Source organism: Centrocercus urophasianus, unplaced genomic scaffold (assembly GCF_019232065.1).
Source record: "Centrocercus urophasianus isolate 14NV4802_14NV808 unplaced genomic scaffold, USGS_Curo_1.0 seq_15, whole genome shotgun sequence".
NCBI classification, from domain to species: Eukaryota; Metazoa; Chordata; class Aves; order Galliformes; family Phasianidae; genus Centrocercus; species Centrocercus urophasianus.
In genome coordinates this window covers 36,302,189-36,321,479 of record NW_024884697.1, presented here as the reverse complement: position 1 = coordinate 36,321,479, position 19,291 = coordinate 36,302,189, and the positions used below count along the sequence as shown (strand labels likewise).

Below are 19,291 nucleotides of genomic sequence, written 5' to 3'. Positions count from 1 at the left end.
CAGTGTTCTCAAGTCACAGTTTCAGATTAGTTAATTATCTATGCTCACTACTTCTAGTGAACATTACCCAGAGACAAATGCCAAGTTACATTAACCAGGATGGCTATCAGAAATAAAAATCTGAGCAAGCTGGTACACATTAAAGACATCAATTTTCACTGGAATATGAACAAACTATACACTCCAAGAAAAAATATCTTATAATTTGCTAGCCTTAAGACACAGCTTTTCACATCAAGATGGAGGCCATCACCATGCCATGCCAGCTGTAGAAGCAATTCTAATCCAGTGAAGGACTCCGACTGAAAACTGAGCACATACTTACATACAGTTCAAGATGATGTTATGTTAGCACAAGAAAGCTTTTCAAGGTAGCTCAGCATTTGCTACTCAACCACAAGTTCCTAAACAAACTCTACAAGGTATAGAGAGATCAGAAATGAGATGCTGCAGTTGTTAAACCTGCCTGAGAAAGTTCCATTTCACTACTTGCCAGAAGTCAGGCATGTTTTCTCACCAAAAAATAACAGAAAAAGCAAGTTCACTCTAAAGGCATGGTGTATTTAGACTATCTACTCCATTCTGTCAAACATGGAAAATTACACTTCCATCTTAAAACTATCAGCTAAGACTGAAGAACATACTGAGAAGATAATAAAATGACTGCACTGCTACTACCTTGTTTCGTGGTATAATTTCTCTGAAGCAGAAAAACCCTTTCCAGGAAATCACAGAATGACAGAATATCCCAAGTTAGAAGAGATCCACCACGATCACCACAACTTCTAATTCCACACAGGACCACACAAAATCAAACCCTATGTCTGAGAGCACTGTCCTAACACTCCTTGATCTTCACCAGCTTGGGGCCATGCCCACTGCCCTGGGCAGCCTGTTTCCAGGGCCTGACCAGCCTCCGGTGAAGAACCTTCCCCTAACCTCCAACCTGATCCTCCCCTCACACAGCTCCATGCCATTCCCTTGTTGCTGTCAGAGAGCAGAGCTCAGTTTGCCTCTCTGCTCCCTTCTTGAGGAGTTGTATGCCACCAAGAGGCCTCCCCTCAGCTCCTTTGCCCTGGGCTGAACAAACCAAAGGACCTCAGCTGTTCCTTACACATCTTGCCTTCAGACCTCTTCCCACCTTTGTAGCCCTCCTTTGGATGCTCTCCAGTCTTTATATTATGGTGCCTGAAACTGCACAGCTTATGACCAATATCCACCATAAATGTAAAATTCACTTCAACTATGTGCAAACATTAAACATTTTAAAAAAACATTAAACATCTATTCAGTTTTTAAGTTACTGTATTTGAAATACAGAAGAAAGTTGTTTAAGAATTTCAATGTTTCCTTAGGGGGCTAAGGGACATTTTTCATTGAACTCTGAAACAATTTCTACCCCAGTGAAAACGTAAGTTCATATCTAGGCAGACACTCAAAAACATAAAAAGATGGGTAATGTAATCTGTAATCTAGTACTGCTAATGCATCCATATTCAAAGACTGAAAATAGTTAAAACTAAATTTATCTACTGCCTACTGTTCTTTGTGAAGTTAAAATTCATCAGCTCACAGCCACGGCGTATCTTATGGACTTGCTTACATTTCCCCACTTAAACTGGCAAAGCATAGGAGATTTTGCAGACTGCAGTAAGGCAGTTTTGAGGAAAATCTTCTACTTTCTGAAGCATAGCAATATCATATTTTTTAAAGTAAAAAAATAATTACCATGAAGACACAAAACAATTTTTAATGAAGACAGGTCCTCCAAAATTTTAAGCCGTATGCTTACTCTTTCATGAAGAATAACCCTGGGCTTTACCTCATGCTACTAACACGAAGAAAATTTACTGTACACAGAAAAGGATATCATTCCAAAACCAGAAGAACCACGTCACATACATCCAGAATTTTGTTGCCAAGTATATTCCAAGAGGCAATGCACTGTGCATGGAGTGATCAAAGAATGACCTGTAAAGCAGAAGCAATGTCATAAGTACATAAGAATGTTGTACATTCATTTTTTTAAGTAAACCTCCGTACGAGATAAATGAGGTAAACCTGATTTGAACACCCTGGGCAAGATAACAGCCATAACAGAAATATGTATTTTTTAAAAAATAAGATGTTAATAGTTGATTTAAGAAAAATCTATCAGTAACTCTTAGGTTATAATGACTCATCACCACTTTAATATAATCTCATAATATTTCCTTATCTGATTTAAAAATAGTATCTTCGTTACACACATTAAATCAAAACGATCGGTCTTCTTAACAGGAAAACAAAAGTCTTCAGTTGGTTTTGAAATTGTTCACAATATTGAAAAACTCATGTTTTTTCTGTTGCTATTTTGGAAGGTACCATGGTTCACTGAGCATAATGCTTTGTAAGCAAACAGCACTGCAGCAATCAAGAATTACACAAGAAATGTGAAATGCTTACTTACCTAAAACTACACTGATAGCAGTTACACATCTGTGAGATTCCTAACCTACATCATGGATGGCGGTTGCAGGCTGCATTTACACACAAGATTCCAATGCCAAAAACACTCAGAAACCCACACAATGGAAAATAGATGTTAAAATTACTTCAAGAAGGAAAAGGTTTAAGAGACTTTGGTGTTATCAGCCTACATACTAGAAATATTTCTGATTCTTGAATCTTCCACTTCTGTAAGAGTTTCCATTAGAAAATAAGAGGAAAATTAGGCATTTCCCATAACAATAGATGTGCCAATTTGCAAGCCTGAGTGCTACTACATTAACAAAAGCAAAAATAAAGCCATCAGAATTCTTCTTACCTTCTCATTCTCTGCATTTTAAAGAATATTCTGCACAGAATTTGAATTTAGTTGGGACAAACTATGTTAGTGACTTGGTAATTCCATATTCAAGCAAGAGCTGCTAAACATATGAAAACTCATCTTCTAAACTGCTTAACTCCTTGAAATAAAACTTCTTCCACTTCCTGCTTAAACATCCTTACATTGAAGCTTTTGGCTTTCTGTCCTGACAGTGCCTCTGAGCTGCCATGGTTATCTGCACACTGCACAGCCTCCATTTTACTCCTTTAGTCCCTTGCAGTAACTCTCCTCTAACAAACATTTAATAGTTTTCATTTTACTCCTGTTTTCCTTTGTAGTAGCTCTCTCTCCTTTGATATAAGCTTTTTAAATCTTTTGAGAAAATCTTGAAATGCTAAGGTGATGAGTTAAGGTGGCAAATAAAACGTGAATATAAATTTGGATAAACAGCAGTTACACAGCAGTAATTATTCCTTCAGTGATCCCTATACACTTTTTTTTTTGGTGAATAGAGAGGAAAAGAAACAGAGATAAGCAAATTTGCTAAAATTTAAAAAGGCAAAGGAAATATTACTAGAATAATAGCAAAAGTTTCATTCAAATCTCTACTTTATGAAAAACACTTTGAAAATCCTGCATAACTGAATATTAAGCAAAAGATAAGAGAAATAATGTTAATCCTGAGCAGGTATCAAGCAGATAAAAAATAGAACAGAAATGATGCCAACGCACATCTTGAGAAACTGAAACGTCATTCCTGCCTGTAGGAAGTGTGGTTGAGGATCTGCATTACCAAGGGATCTAGCAGTAGAAGGAGGTCATAGACTGAACAGCCTCAGATAACAAAAAGACTGAACAGATTTTCTCAAAGATCTTTCAGAGGCGTGAGTCTGATGACCACTCCTCCCATATGTATTAACATATAGATTCCACGAATTTGTTTTGTGGAGCAGAAATATTTTGTTTTCCTCTACATAGAAAGGAAGGAAGAGCAAGTGGTTCTAAAAAAACCCCATGATATTCAATGCCAGAAAAGGAGATAGCTTGTAAGTACAATTATATAGCAGGTTCTTCTACAGACACCACGCATGACAAAGAAAGGCAAAGAAAGGCAAAGCACAAATTAAGAAGTCTAAAGATCCTGAAAATCTACAGAGTACCTGTGCAGGTATACATTTATGTACATCTACAGTCATTTAAGTAATCACAAACATTTAAAGCTCTCTAAGATCAGTTAACAAATCAACACTATTAAAAAGCAGCCATTTTCTTCAGCCATCTCTTTGCAGAAAAACAGGGTTTTGATTGTATACTTGCACAGGTCTTTTTTCTGTCCCTGTAGCTTTTCCACTGACTGCTTTCTATACAATTTACACTGGTAACTCTTTGTCAGACAGACATTCAGCACCCTCCTCTGGAGAATGATTGAATTTCTGCTTTGCTGCTAGCTTTTATAAACTCAATGTAATCCAACCAAGGTAATTCCATATGTATCTGCAAGACAGTGGAGCAAAGCTGCACGAGTCCATTCCAAGGAATAATGATACAAATAAGTAAATAAAGTAGCATATCTAAAAACACACATGAAAGACAAATTTAAGATTATCTATCCAACAAATGAGATGCCCAAAAACACTTACTTTGAAAGAAACTGCACCATAGCCCAAACACCACCGTACATCAGCCCTTTAATGAGCCAAGAATCAATGTCTAGGTCTGCTATGAACCCAACAAGCCAAATAACTAGGAAAGGAGTCCCCAGCATCACCTTCTGACGGAATTCCTACATAGAAACAAATAGCTGTAAGTAATTCTGCTTTTAGGAACAGGCAGTAAAATAATATTCTATAATAAAAAAAGACAGACACAAAAACTTGTACCAAGTTTTTTTTAAAAAATCAATTATATTTTTTTATAATAATTATATTATTTTATAATAATTATATACTTGCGTATCTGCAGCATATATGCAAAAAAAATTTCCTGTAATCTGTGACAAAATAACTATTTGTTTTATAAGAATCACCTTTTGGAGATTTTACTAATCCACAATAAAGGCAATAGCAGTTCTTTTTTAAAAGCACTGGAATGCAGTGAGATATTATAGACTATAGTGCAGATAATCTCAGGTCGCGTTAAACTGCCTAGAAAAAAGTATTGTAAGAGACTGCCAAACTGAAGACTATGTGAAGAAAGATAGGTCATATTATGGAGGTGCAGTTCCTGTTTAAGGAACTTCCAACTTTTTCTGGACACTGAAAGTGCACACACGTAGATAATCCAACACACAGATCACATAAGGGCCAGCTGCTGCATTACTGTATGGCCATACCGTTACAGCAGAGGCTGTAGCCAGTGCCGTAACCACCAAGATGCAATGTCTATTTAAATCAAGAAACAATTACAAACTACAGCAACACTTAATACCCAGCACAGTATTTTCATCAATAAGAAAACATTAACAGTACACAAGTCCTCAGACTATGGGCAAACAGAATTTCCTCACACTAGTGTGCCCTTTTATACCCTCATTTCTTGTCTCCTCCTCTCCACAGCATCAGATACTAACCTGAGCAGAAAAAGGCCTCCGCATTAAAGATTTTCATGACATTATAAGACTGTCAACACCAACTGTTTTAATCACTGAACACAAAATACTACATAACAGTGAGGAGATCAGTGATCTGGGTATATAAAACACTGTTTTCTCTTACATGCTTGAGAATCAGCTTTGAAATAATCTTGGATTTGCCCCAACAGAACTGCTTGGCACTTCCTTAATGTTTAAGCTGCACAAAAGCTAAAGGTTACTGTGGAGGCTTATGGTGGGTTGCAGTTTTGTTGCTGTTGTTGTTTACTCTGCTGTTTTATTTTTTCTTTTGTAATTATTTTTAGTGTAAAAAGACAGCATTTCCTAGAACTAAAACACGGGGAACATACATTACTGAATTGCTTACAGTCAACAAACATGACTCCCTCCTCCCACCCAAGTCAGCAGTAACACTGACTTACAGAAATGCTATACTACTTCTCACCTTATCAGCTTTAAGTTTCCTCAGAAAGGATGGACTGTCATATCCCTTAGCCTGCCTTGCTTCCTGTAGGTGATTGATCATCCAAACGTTTTTCCTCTGTTTTGCTAGATCAAGTGGTGATTCTCCCTGCCAAGAGCATAAAAGAGGGAAAAAATCCGATTTAAAAATAAAATGCATTCAGTGCACTTTTGAAACAGAATTATGGCATTGATTTTTATTATTTTTTTTTTTTTTTTACTTTACAGCATATTTGACACTAATCATCATTCATTCATCATCCCTTTTGATCTTTTTCACACTCTCATAACTATACAAGTGTTCAAACAGAACATTAAATAATTCTGACAATACATGTCTTGACATAGTAGTAATTGTTGCCTTTGGCATAACATATCTGTTTCCTTGCTCTATACACAGCCCACCAGTCTGTAAAAGAAAGACTGTGCTTCTTCCTCAGCTATTGACAGGCAGCAGAAATCCAGCAAAGAAATAGAACTCATAACCCACTGGATCACGGAAACTCTCCCAGCCTAAAGCCTGACTCGAGTTAATTCTCTGCTTTCTTGGCAGAGTGAGGTTACTAATACATAGAATTTTTTAAATAAGGATTTTTTTTTTCCAAAAGTTTACTGTTCTAAGCTTGTCTAGTTAATGAAGATCAAGGAAGAAAATGGGAAAGAATTAACTGATTGCTCATGTACTACTTATTCCATAAGTCTGAGCTTTGATGCTTGGCTTGTGCTTCACATACTTCAGGTGCAAAGCCAGCAACAGTGCATGCTTTCACATTCCCTACCTTAAGAGAACTGACAGACAAAGCAAAGAGAGAGAGAGAGAGAGATACAGGGGCCAAAGGAGCCTAACAGACTGATTTGATATCACTACTTTTTAAACTTCCAGGAAGAGAACTAAATGAAAGCTACTGACTGGGTCTAAAATTATAGAGGAGGCAAGAGACAACCAATTGCAGGTACCTCCAGCTTCAGTTTTGCATTTCACTCCTCCTCTCTTCTACTGGAGTTAAATCCCCTCCTAAACAAAGCACTCATGGAGGCTTGAAAAATGGCTGAATCCTCCATCGCTTGGCCCCTTCCTAAAAAAAAAGTGAGACAGGTACCAGAAACTGAAATTACCCACAAAGGGCAATCATTACTATAGACAGAAGAGGTGTCAAAAACAAAAAAGACAGTTAGCTATCTATATGGCACAGAAAGACTTAGCTGTCATCCTTGCCTTTGAAATCCTGCTCCAGATCTCTAAAAGAAGGGCAAACAACATAAGCTACAGATTATGAGGTGAAGTGTTTTGCTGACTAACAGGATCTTGCAGGCTGCCTGTCCAAAAAATTCAACTACCAAAATTGGTATAAAAAAAAAAAAAAAAAAAAAAAAGAATATCCTTTTGATAGATAATTAAGAAACAGACTGAGGCCTCTTGATTCTCAGCAGAAATGCCTGAAATCAAACTATGGTGCCTGCTTCATCACAAAATGTAATGGCATCTCATTTTGAACTGCTAGTATCTGGAAAACTCCAGACATCACGCAATTTTCTTTTTTTTTTTCTTTTTCTTAATATCACTTTATATTTCCAGACCATAAAGATTACCTGTGGACAAGCAATTCTCTCTGGGAGCTCATCTCCCAAGTAAATCCTGAAGTTGTCTTGGGGTCCAGCTGAGCATCCCTTCCACTAGAGGGCCATGAGACACCTAGGAACTGCCTAGACAAAAAGATTGAGGGAGCTTTAAAGAAATCTTTGACTATGTGTCTAATCATCTGGGTATTTTAATATTTTCCTTGTATTCACAGGGATGGATGGCTGACTTGCTTAAAAAGCAATCAAAAAAAAAAATCAGGGATCTCGGTCTAGTAAACAACTTGGACTGACAGAAAGCAATAAGGTTTCAAGAGTGTATATTTTGAGTGATTAGACAGAAAGAATAATCTGAAGCATCATTACTATAGGGAACTTTACATGTAGACTTCCACAGTCAAACCTATGGATACGCTGCATAATCAACAAACTACACCTAATATCTACTCAGCAATTTATTAACAGATTTTAATTATTTAATTCCAATTATGAGCTGAGTTGTTGTGAAATCCTGTCCTCATCTGCCCAGTCTGTCTGCTACTAAGGCAAGATACTTAAAAACCCACAACTCTCCCCTGACTCCTAAAAAGCTTCCAATTCTAATTGTAATCTGGGTCTCAAACAAAAGAAAAAAAAACAAAAAAAACCCCTTTCTTAATACCAAAAGAAAATTCTTATTTTCTTGCACAGCATAATACAAATAGGATAAATAACAAGAACTGGACAAATCCACTTTGATTAACTTGAAACAACCGTACCAAAGATATATACACGTTTAGGTGTTAATAATCCACACTGCTGATTTATATAATTTTACTTCCAGAATGCACATTTTCTTTCTCTTTTTTTATTTTTTTTATCCTCCAAATTATCAAGATTTATTCTGGAATAATAGTGTGATTGTACTTTCCTTTAATTCTCCACTATAGCATTCAAACTCTCATGCAACACAGAAGTAGCACCTTACTGAGATGACTGATTCCAACCTGCTCCAAAACTAGAAAGCCAGCAACATGCTGTTTTCTAACATAGGCTGCCTAGAGCTGATAACAATTTCATGTTTATTATGTGCTTGTGATGAACATATACTAAATCACCCAAATCAACACCCTTTATAAATACTGACAGGATGGTGAAACCAACTCTGCTAGAAGGATTTTGACATCTGAAGATCCTAGAAACCAACAGGAAGGCATACAAGTAATCCTGAATCCACTGCAGATAATGAAACCAGGCACGTGTCTCTTCTGGCATGACCGGAAAGACATCATGATCCAGCAGGTTCAAAAGCCTATTTTTCCTACTGACTGCTGCTGTCTGTCAATAACGTAACTGCTGCAGGCTAGCTGGTATCATTTCAGTTGGCCAAACATATCAACTTGTGTTACAGATTTCACAAGAGTCCAGAAGTGTAGATAAGGTGAGGACTTCAGGTGCACTAATCAGTTTGTCATGGGAAGCAAGTTATGACACACTGATCTTTTTTCCACAAAAAAACCCTACTTACTAATTTTTACCATTAGGTGGCACAGAGAAGAGCTTGAGCTTCTTAACAGTTTGCAAGAAGTGTGGCTAAATTACGATTTGTCTCACAACTGATCTTACAAACTAGGAAAAGTATTTGCATAAATACGTAACTATTGCATGTAGAACCCAGAAAGCTATAAGTAAATTAAAATGCATCCCTAAAAACACTGTTACATGCTGTTCAAGAAAATGGATGATTAGCTTTGTTTGTTTTTAGCACATTTCTATCACTTATTCCAACTAAAGTAAGGCCTGGCCATCTTAACTGGTAGGAAAAACGGTGAAAGGTCAAATTAATTAGATATTTAATCTTTTATAAATGCAGGTGTGGACCTGTCTTTTTGCAGTCTACCTATAATATTTTTAACATTTAATATTACGTGAGAAATACAAATATTTGAAGAGAAAGGGAGTAGTGGAAAATTCTTTTTCTAAATTTGAATTCTGACACCACAAAAGAAACAACTCAGGCGATAAAGTACATTTGATTTGCTACACAAAAAGAAAGAACTTAGATGATAAAGTACATCTGATTTGCTATACATAACAGTAATGGACAGGCTCTGGACAAAAACACTGCAGAGCTAAGATTGAATAGGCCCACCCTCCATCAGAGAAGCTTCTCTTACAGACTCCATGCCTACCACATAAATCCTAGCAGCTTTGTGGCTGGTCTAACACATACTAAGGATGGGTTAAGTTAGTGCAGAACCAATTTTCATGAAGTGCTTCTGGCAAAATAACCAGGCAACTTGAAGTTCCAATACAAGAAAGAGCCCATTTTTGTAATCTACTCTTACTGGTATTTTCCAGTCTTCGATTTCCTTGCCACTGGGAAATGAACTTTCCCACATCTCAATATATTTAAAAAGATAGTCACCCCAAAACTTCATAGAATACGTTCAGCCAGATATTTTTTTTTCATCCAAATAAATGGCTCATCATGCATGCCATCTAAAGGTGCACCCCACCCCAAATATATTTGTACTTAACCATTCACAAATTGTCTACATGGGTACTTTTGAAGGTTCAGATTTAGTAGTTAGGCATCATTGTTAATAAACACTGACACTTGGATAAAAGTTAATGGCATGATTTTTGCTCCATCTTCATGATCCCATCATACCCACAAGAATAATTTATTCTTCAGATTTCTATCTCAAACCACCTACAATAAAAACAGACTGTTTACCTTTATATTCTGAGCATCAACATTAGCTCCAGCTTCTAACAGAAGACTAATAACTGTAGTATTTCCTGCTAGAACAGCCCAGTGCAACGCTGTGTTCTTGTGATACTTGTCTCCAAGATTAACAGAAACATTAAACGTAAGTAGTAATCGGGTTGGATCCACACTAGAAAAGAAAAGTCTTATTAGATCTACAAAGGAATTCAATACATTCCAACTTCCTGTTATTGAGTTCAACTTCTATACAGAATATCCATCACTGACATTATGTAGAAATGACATATTTGTTGATTATCAATGGCTCAAATTCTACTCCCACCAAAGAACAACTGCAATTTTGTTGAATTCTAAAGGAGTTTCTTCTGAAATGTCAGGCAATACATTTAGTACATAATTCTGTTATCGTGCCTCTCAACAATATTAACATAGATTTGTAAAAGAAAACAAACGATTGTATCAAACAGTATATCAAAGTTCTAAATATTTCAGACTTTCACATTCCAAAAGATGCACATTAAAAATGCTGGTGGCAAATGGCAGTATTTGCAAAAACTTACTTATGCTTCACTCAAAAAACAAAGGAGACAAATTAGTTTCCAAGCAGGAAACTAATCCAAACTAACTTGTTCTTTGGAGAATTGCCTTTTTATACCAATTTGTTCCAGCAGTCTCCATAGGAAGGCCTACTCAGTTAAAAAAAAAAAAAAATCATAATACTGAGTATATCTGGATAGTACCTTCTCTCTGGAACAGATCACAAATTAAGAAAGATAAAGTGGCAGTTGTGAAAAGTACACTGACTAATTAAACCAAAGCACTCTCAAAAACTCAAAATCAGTCATTACTCCAAGCAATGTATGTAGTTAACACCAAGATTAAGTAAAAATTGCAGCGAGGATATGAATTACCTATGTGTTCTGTAAGCTGCCCACATTAGAGGTGTCATTCCATTTTGATCCATCATATCTACATCCTAAAAAAAAAAAAAAAGTTGCTGAGATAAGTATGTTTGTTCAAGTAGATAAAACAGCAGTACATAGGACATCTGAAATAAAATGTTTAACTTCTATCAGAAAGGAAAACATCTGCTACATACAGTGTTTTGTCCTGTTACAGATCTCCGCCTATAGTGAGGCAAGGAAGTTGGTGGCTCCTATATACATTCAGAGCCAGATCAGACCCTCAAGCACATGCAAGCAAGTTCCACAGCCTGGCAGCACAAAATTACTCTAAACTAAATTTAATTCAAGACTGCAACAATTGTACTTAGAGGTGGCAGAGCTACATCAGTATCTCTTATGTTATTTCCTTCAGCCCTTACTAAGAAAATTAGTTTGAAAGTGTTTTAATAAAACCATTTGCTTCAGAAATTCTTGAGAGAAACTCAAAATATAGAAGTAGCTTTCTACTTGCCACTTCTCTGCTCTGGTATCTGCCAAACGTTCAGCAGTCTGGGACTCCCACCCACTGTGCTACTAGCCTGAAACAGACAAAAGTTATCCAGAAAATCCAACTTAGTTCTATTAAATAACTAAATAACTGCTTTTAAAAGATAGCCAGATTGTAGATACCTGTGCATTTTAGAATTCTTACTCAATTGCTAAGTTAAAAATAATAAAATTAAAAAATCAGAAATAAAAAGCGATTGATAAGAGGGGAGGAAAACCACTACTTGATTGCCCAGCATATTGAGAAACAAGTTGTACATACTAAGACCAATATTTAGGTCTATTTCCTCTATGTATGCACATAGACTGTATTCTTTAGAACCTCTTAAAGCCACACAACTGTTGGCATTCGCTCCCTTCAAGCTCCTGTTGCCAAGATTGCGAAGGAAATTAGAACCACAGCTGAGCCTCAAGGTCATTCATCCTTAAGAAGCATGACTTCAGTTCACAGGTCGCACTGTGTGAACCACATGTTTTTAAACATTTGTGTGCTAACGAGACATAAACAATCACTCTCTTAATTTTTAGATTATATGCAGAAATGCAATGTGTTGTGATCAACAGACACCTGATTGCTTGGAAGGAGGTAAAAAAAAAGACTCCTTCAGTGATACCACCAGACAAACTGAGATTATGTCTTGCATACTAGGTTACAGTTAAAAGAGGAAAAAAGAAGATGAGCTCCAAATTACTATACTAGATGAGCAGGCTATATCTATTACTCATACCACGCTCCAACATGGGCTGAGGCAGATCCCTCTTCAAAGGAAATGTAGCAACTGAAAAGAAACTAAGACTCGCACACAGTTTTATGTGCATGATAAAATGATGCACAACATGCACAGAAGAGATGCTGTCTATCAAAGCTCCTATTAAAAATTCGTCATTCTGCCAGATGAATGCTACATTCATACAACAAAAAGTAAGCTTCAGAAAGTTCTGTTCTTCTGTATCAGAATGCTGAGGCAAAAAAGTAAACAAGAAAGTAAACAACGTATAATGCATCAGAAGACTGTTCTTTTCTTGTGTGAACCAACAGGCATCTCAGCATTAACTTCTTGTTAACTCCTGGTGACAGGTCAATCTGATAATGCTCTTGGACAGCTGTCCATGCTACTAAGGCAGGAATTTGAGCATTACAAGAGGCAGATTTCAATACTAAATACAGTGATGCAGTGATAAAAAGTATACTTATATGCCATGTATACAATTCAAATGAGAGAACACAACAGACCAACACCAGTTATTATTTAAAATGTATCTGAAATAGGATAACTCTGGCTCTGAAAGAGAACGACTTTAAAGATTAGCCAGATTTTAGTTATACAGCATTAATACAGGATTCCACAAGAAGGGTAGAAAACACAGGGGAGGAAACAGCTTCTTACATAAAAAGGAGCTGTGTCAACTAATTCTGCTGCTTGACACCACTTTCCAAAGTAACACAGCTGATGAGTTTGATTTCTGAACAGTCACTAGAGATCACAGCAACACTTTGCTTACCAGGGCTTTTTAATAGTGGTGCTCAAGCCAGTCCTGTGTTAGAATACAGCCTTCTCAAAAGCACAAAAAGCATAAAGGGATTCCAACCAAAAATACACTGAATTGGACAAAAACAGACTGGAAATTTGATCATCTTCAGAAACATTACTGGTTATTTCACATCTCATAGGCTTTATAAAAAGATCCATCATATGTTTATGAAGAATAGGAATCTGAACAAGGTAAAGATCTCTCACATGGACTGTCAGCCAGAGAACATGAAACAGACTCTCAAAGAAATAGAATACATAAAAGCAAATAGTAAAGAAAATTTATCAGGAAGGTGGAGGTACAACTGAAAACATTTTCTAATTTGTGAAAGATGTACCAGCTATTCTCCAAAAGAAAAGACTTCATAGGATTCTAGTAAAACAAATCCAGTGCAGACTGACAGGCAACTTAACAAGCCAGGTATGGCAAACAAAAGAAGCTGCTTCTGCACAAGAGGTCTGCTCTGAGCCTAGTTCATCAGTCTGTTTCAACAGCCATAAAGAAGAATCATAATTGGCCTCAGAATTCTGTAACTAATGCACTCCTGTGTAGGTTTAGGAAGTAAACGCTTGGTTAGCAGCTTCCTCTGGCCTTAGTGCTGCTGCAAGAATGATGCTCAGTGTTGACAAGCGACGGAGAGCTGGCACAGGTTGTTGCCCAGAGAGGTTGTGAAATCATCCCCCTTGTGGATTCAAAAGCTGCATGGACTGGGTGCCTGGCAACCTGTTCTAGATGTCTGTATTTGATTAGGAGGATGGACCAGACGGTCCTTCCAACATGATTCTGTTTAAACCCACGTGCCTTTCATCACCAGATACTACAGTTAGGGTCAGAACAAACACAAGCCTATTCTCAGAAATGTAAGAGAGCCTAATCTCTGTCAAGGAAAAAGGAAAAACGCTTACAAGACTAATAGGGTAAGTCTACATGAGCAAAAGTAGTTTAAGTTTCCAAATCCAAATCATTACATTATAAAGGAAGTAAATATTCATGTCAGCAAAGAGCAGAGTCTGATGTGATAGGACAAGAGAATATGGTTTCAAACTAAATGAGGCGAGATTCAGACTGGATATAAGGAAAAAGTTGGGTTTTTTTGTTTGTTTTTTTAAGAGTGGTGAAGCAGTGGAATAGGTTGCCCAGAGAGGCAGCTGACGCCTCACCCCTGAAGTTATTCAACATCAGGCTAGACAGGACTCTGAGCAACCTGATCTACCTGTAGGTGTCCCTGTTCATTGCAGAGGAGTTGGACGAGAGGACCTTTAATGATCCTTTACAACTCAAACGATTCCATTATTCCATGATTAACAAACTGGTATGCACTTTTAAAGAATAAAAAGTAAAATCATGTGTTTCACATAGCCTCTACAGAAGCTGAACAGTTACCATAGTATAGCTAGAAAACTTTGAGTTCAGGGATTGTTATTACAGTGTTATTTATATCTTTTATAATTATATTATTTATTTTATTTTAAGTATACAAATCAATATATAACTTTAATTCATCTTTTCTGAAGTGCTTGAAGTGTTAACTCAAACATTGAAAGGCACGCAAAGGACACTGAAATCATGCTTGATTACACTGGGGGGAATTTATTAAGACTTATCTTTAAAAGAAAGAGTTATTGTCAAGAAACCTGTTACCAAGATAATAGGACTCAAATTTTAAAGTAAGATTTTTGCACCCATGTACACACACATGTACACAACACACACAGCTTCTCTCATAGTGAAGCATTATATGCTCAAATAAATAAATAGGGCAAGTCTGTATATAAACATCAGGGCAAGTAAACATTCACAGTGAGATTTCATAATAATGACAAAATATTACAAGGGATATCTATACTTCATTAATGCTATGCTTTAAACAACTCTGCAAATACAGAGCACTTGCAAGGTTTTTCTGATGTAAGAATACGGGTTTTTCATTTTAGATAATTTATGAACAAAATATAAAACTTGTTCCTGACCAAAGAGTTTTTATTATCTTGCAAAGATAAGGTAAGAGCATTATTTAGCTGGCAAAACAGTGATTACGTAAGACTGGCCTCCTCTTGTATCTACCTTACTCTCAACCATACCCTAAACACTGTTTCACCAAACAATTTTAAGATGAAAAATGATTGTTGCAAAATGCAGTTTTTTAAAATTGTATACACACAGATCACTTCCTGTAGCAAATCTAGTTTTGTTTTACAATACAGTAGCACTTTGCAGCTGAAAACAGACCTAAATCAATTAATTTCATACTCATACTCTATCAGACGCATTGGATCGTACCTCACTTGATATTTGAAAGAACAAGTACAATACAGAACTGGAACAGTATTAGCAGGACTGTAAAAAGAGAGAAGGGTTTTGACTTCTCTATATGGCTTACAAAGAAAATAAAATCTGTGCTTCAGGAACATACCTGTGGTTGAGTAAATCTATGAAGAATAATGCAGAGCAAGTAGCAAAAAAATGAATAATGTTTTGAGCACAGAGAATGAAAGATGGGAGACAATGTGAAGAGTAGTGAGCACATGTGCTATACATACACATCTTACGTATATAGACATTGAGATTTTGGAAAGGGTCCAGAGGAGGGCAACTAAGATGATCAGGGGGCTGGAGCACCTCCCCTATGAGGACAGGCTGAGGGAGTTGGGCTTGTTCAGCCTGGAGAAGAGAAGGCTGCGGGGTGACCTCATTGCAGCCTATCAATACCTGAAGGGAACCTACACCCACGAGGGGAGTAAACTCTTCAGAAGGGCTGACAACAGCAGGACTAGGGGAAATGGATCCAAGTTGAAGGAGGGAAGATCTAGGTTGGATGTTAGGGGGAAGTTCTATACAAGGAGAGTGGTTAGGCCCTGGAACGGGCTGCCCAGGGAGGTTGTGGATGCCCCGTCCTTGGATGTGTTCAAGGCCAGGTTGGACGGGGTCCTGGGCAACCTGATCTGAATGTGTGTGTTTGGTGGCCCTGCTAGGCAGGGGGGTTGGAACTACATGATCCTTGAGGTCCCTTCCAACCCGGGTGATTCTGTGATTCTGTATCTATCAATAATACAAGAGGCATCAAGATTGTTTTTTTTTAAATCTAAATATGTATGTCAACTCTTCGTTATTAAACTCTTTACCAATGCCTAAGCTGATGTTTCTGTTAAAATTATTTGCTATTTAATTTATATTATAGCATATATATATATATATATGCTATTTAAAAAATATTTGCTATAATAGTCCTGGTTAATATTTAAATACTAACTTAATTGGAAATAAAGAATGATAAAGGAATACATTCTACAATTTGCATATATTACAGTAAGATGTAAATTTAAGCCAAGGTACCATTGTTCCAGGAAATTAAGTGAACAGATACATGTGCATCAGGTAAAATACAGCAGTCTACAGTAAAAGATACTGATTCATCTTTAGTCAGGTGAACGCTTTGCACTTTCTGACCGATAGATACAATTTTTAATTGTTTCATTATTCCAGTTTTGAGTAGAAACTACTTTAAAATGATATTATTTAAAATTTACCTGTCCCTTTGCTATCAGGTAAGCAACAATTGAAGTATGTCCAAACTGGGCAGCCAAATGAATACAGCTACATCCTTCTCCATCTATTAGCGACGGATCTGCCCCATATTTCATCAGCTGTACAACCATGGATAAGTGACCCTGCCTAAATGCAACAGAACACAGAAAACAAACAACTGAATAACTATACACAGGTATGCCATGCAATTTTAAAATATTTTGAAACAACAAACATGACCTTTAATATATACTTGGACAAAAGTGATCACCATGACCTGAGTCTGCAACCAAGTTTTTAAATCCTTTCACGTGAGCAAATTCTATGCAGCCAACACACAGATCACATGCAATTGGCTAAGGTGTGTTGTAAAAGGTCAGTCAGCAACAACAAAGTTATTAGCTCAGATATTTAGCCTATTGAGGCTTCTTCCCATCCACATCTGAAACCTGTTGTTTTAAAAGATGCCAAACAGATTATATATATAATATATATATATATATAATTATATAGATTATATATATAAATATATATATATTTGTGGGGTGTTTTTTTTTTTTTTTTGCAGTATATATCGTTTTTCTACTTTTAAAAACAGCACAGGAGAAAAAAGCCTACTTTTTCTCCATACATTTGAATCTCATCTATTTGATAGACTTATTCTTCCAGCAGATAGGGTGTACAATTATGAGCACACTTACCGACATAAGCTAAAAAACAATCTGTGTGTGTCAGAAGAAGCTTTGCACAATGCTTCACAGAACAGATTATACTTATGAATACCAGGAAGTGCAATCAAACATTCGTGTATTAACATATAGAAAGTAGGATATGATCTGTACCAGCAAGAAATACCCAAGCTAAGATTTTTAAAGGGGTCTAATAAGAAAGTTCTCATCTTTAGTAAAGAAATTATCTTGATACAAACTGATTTTCTACATCTTCTTTACTTTCCTGCCTATTTGCTACGAATTGTCTGCCACTACTGAAGGCTGACTTCAATTCTTCCAGCCAGTCATCATCCTCACACCACCTTCTACACCATAAGACTGATTTAAAGTGCCTCTTAAAATATCTACACACATACTAGAAAATTGCAAGGACAGTGTCACACAAAATCAACCCAAGCCCCAGATGGGCATACACTGATCTTCCAAAGACTGATAAAGCAAAGATCTTCAAAATAAGAATAAAGCAAAGTGACTACAGACTCTAACTTTATTTTATTTTCTCCTGTCACAGAAATCTTCCTCGGCATCAGAAAGAGATAAGGAAAAAAATTAAAAAAAAAAAAAAAAAAAAAAAAAAAAACCAAACCACGTGCTGAAAGCTCTTGTAGATCAAACATGCCACATTCACAGCACTCCCTGTCATCAGTGACTGAGTTCATCCCTGCACAAGTATTCCCATAAAATACAGCCACTGTATAAATCAATCCGTGGTGGATACCAAGTTAAGAAAAACACGGAGGAAAATCCCAAGACTCTTCCTCACCTTGTTGCCCAGTGGAGTGGGGTAGAATTTAAATCTCCTCCAAGCTGATCGACGATTGCACCTTTTGATATATAGTATCTGTATGACAAAAAAAACAGTAAATGTTAATCTTGTTTCAATGCTCATCTTGTTTCAAAAGAAAGGACACACAGTAGGCATGTTGTTCAACATTATGGAAAACACCATGTCTTCATTTAAACTTCCTTTTTTTGCCTTTTTGATATGGGTGAGGAGAATAGGTATACCTCTTCCTGTATATTAAGCATGCTGCTCTTTCTTATCTAGGTTCTAAAGCAAAACACAGTAATTGCTATGTATGTTAATAAAAACCATGCCACCATATAAGTATCCTCAAAAAAAAAAGTTTCTTCTAAATTTGTTGGGGTGCTCACTAGGATAAAAAATAATTCTGAATTAATAGTAAAAGAAATGCTGCTAGAAGACTAGCATACTTAGAGAAATTTGGCAAAGATGACAAAGCTATATGTAATTCATCTCACAGCACGTATCATCACCACTGGAACAGCCCTGCTAATGTCACTGCTCCAAGAGTTTCTGCTTAAGCTACATTTTAAACCAAGTCTTAAGATTTTACACTTTTCTCTATTGAAGTACAATACTAAATAAAGAACAGAAATATTTGAGTACTTTAAAAACACTTTAAAACGACAGCCTAAAATTCGTTTCTTCCTCCAGAACATTTTAAAACAGACAAGCTACTTGTAAGAACACAGTAAGTAATCCGTTATTTAACTGTAGCAACTCATATTCATAGTCATTTGTAACGTTTCTGCAAACTGCTTTCCTTGCTGTTTTATTTGGCACACAAAACCAGCAGTATTATTTTTCCTTTGTGAAAGAAAATGCACACATTACAAAAACTCATGTTTTTTTAAAAACAGTTTTCCGGTAAGGCTGAGAACACTGATTCTTCATTCAGTACCATAAGTGCCACTGGCAAAGAGGTACAACTAATAGATTTTTGAAAAGTGCCACCTACCTACAGATTTCTAAGTGCCTGCACATTGCAGGTACCTGTGCCTGTACACTTTTTGCTAGCATAATACCTTCAAGGTCTGTGTGAACCCTACTCTTCTACCCACACAAACCGTCCTTCAAAATCCTCAGCACAGAGT

General features: G+C 36.5%; 1 protein-coding gene across 1 annotated transcript in view; it reads right to left on the bottom strand.

Moving 5' to 3' along the window:
* Nucleotides 1–19,291, bottom strand: part of ZDHHC17 (zinc finger DHHC-type palmitoyltransferase 17) — a 64,176-nt gene that overhangs the window by 18,161 nt on the left and 26,724 nt on the right. The window contains exons 4-10 of the mRNA XM_042815715.1: nucleotides 18,156–18,233; nucleotides 16,664–16,808; nucleotides 11,064–11,128; nucleotides 10,159–10,321; nucleotides 5,845–5,970; nucleotides 4,450–4,592; nucleotides 1,871–1,971 (exon numbers count right to left, since the gene is read on the bottom strand). Of these exons, the coding sequence (XP_042671649.1) occupies nucleotides 1,871–1,971; nucleotides 4,450–4,592; nucleotides 5,845–5,970; nucleotides 10,159–10,321; nucleotides 11,064–11,128; nucleotides 16,664–16,808; nucleotides 18,156–18,233 (821 nt within the window). The remainder of the gene's footprint in view (nucleotides 1–1,870; nucleotides 1,972–4,449; nucleotides 4,593–5,844; nucleotides 5,971–10,158; nucleotides 10,322–11,063; nucleotides 11,129–16,663; nucleotides 16,809–18,155; nucleotides 18,234–19,291) is intronic.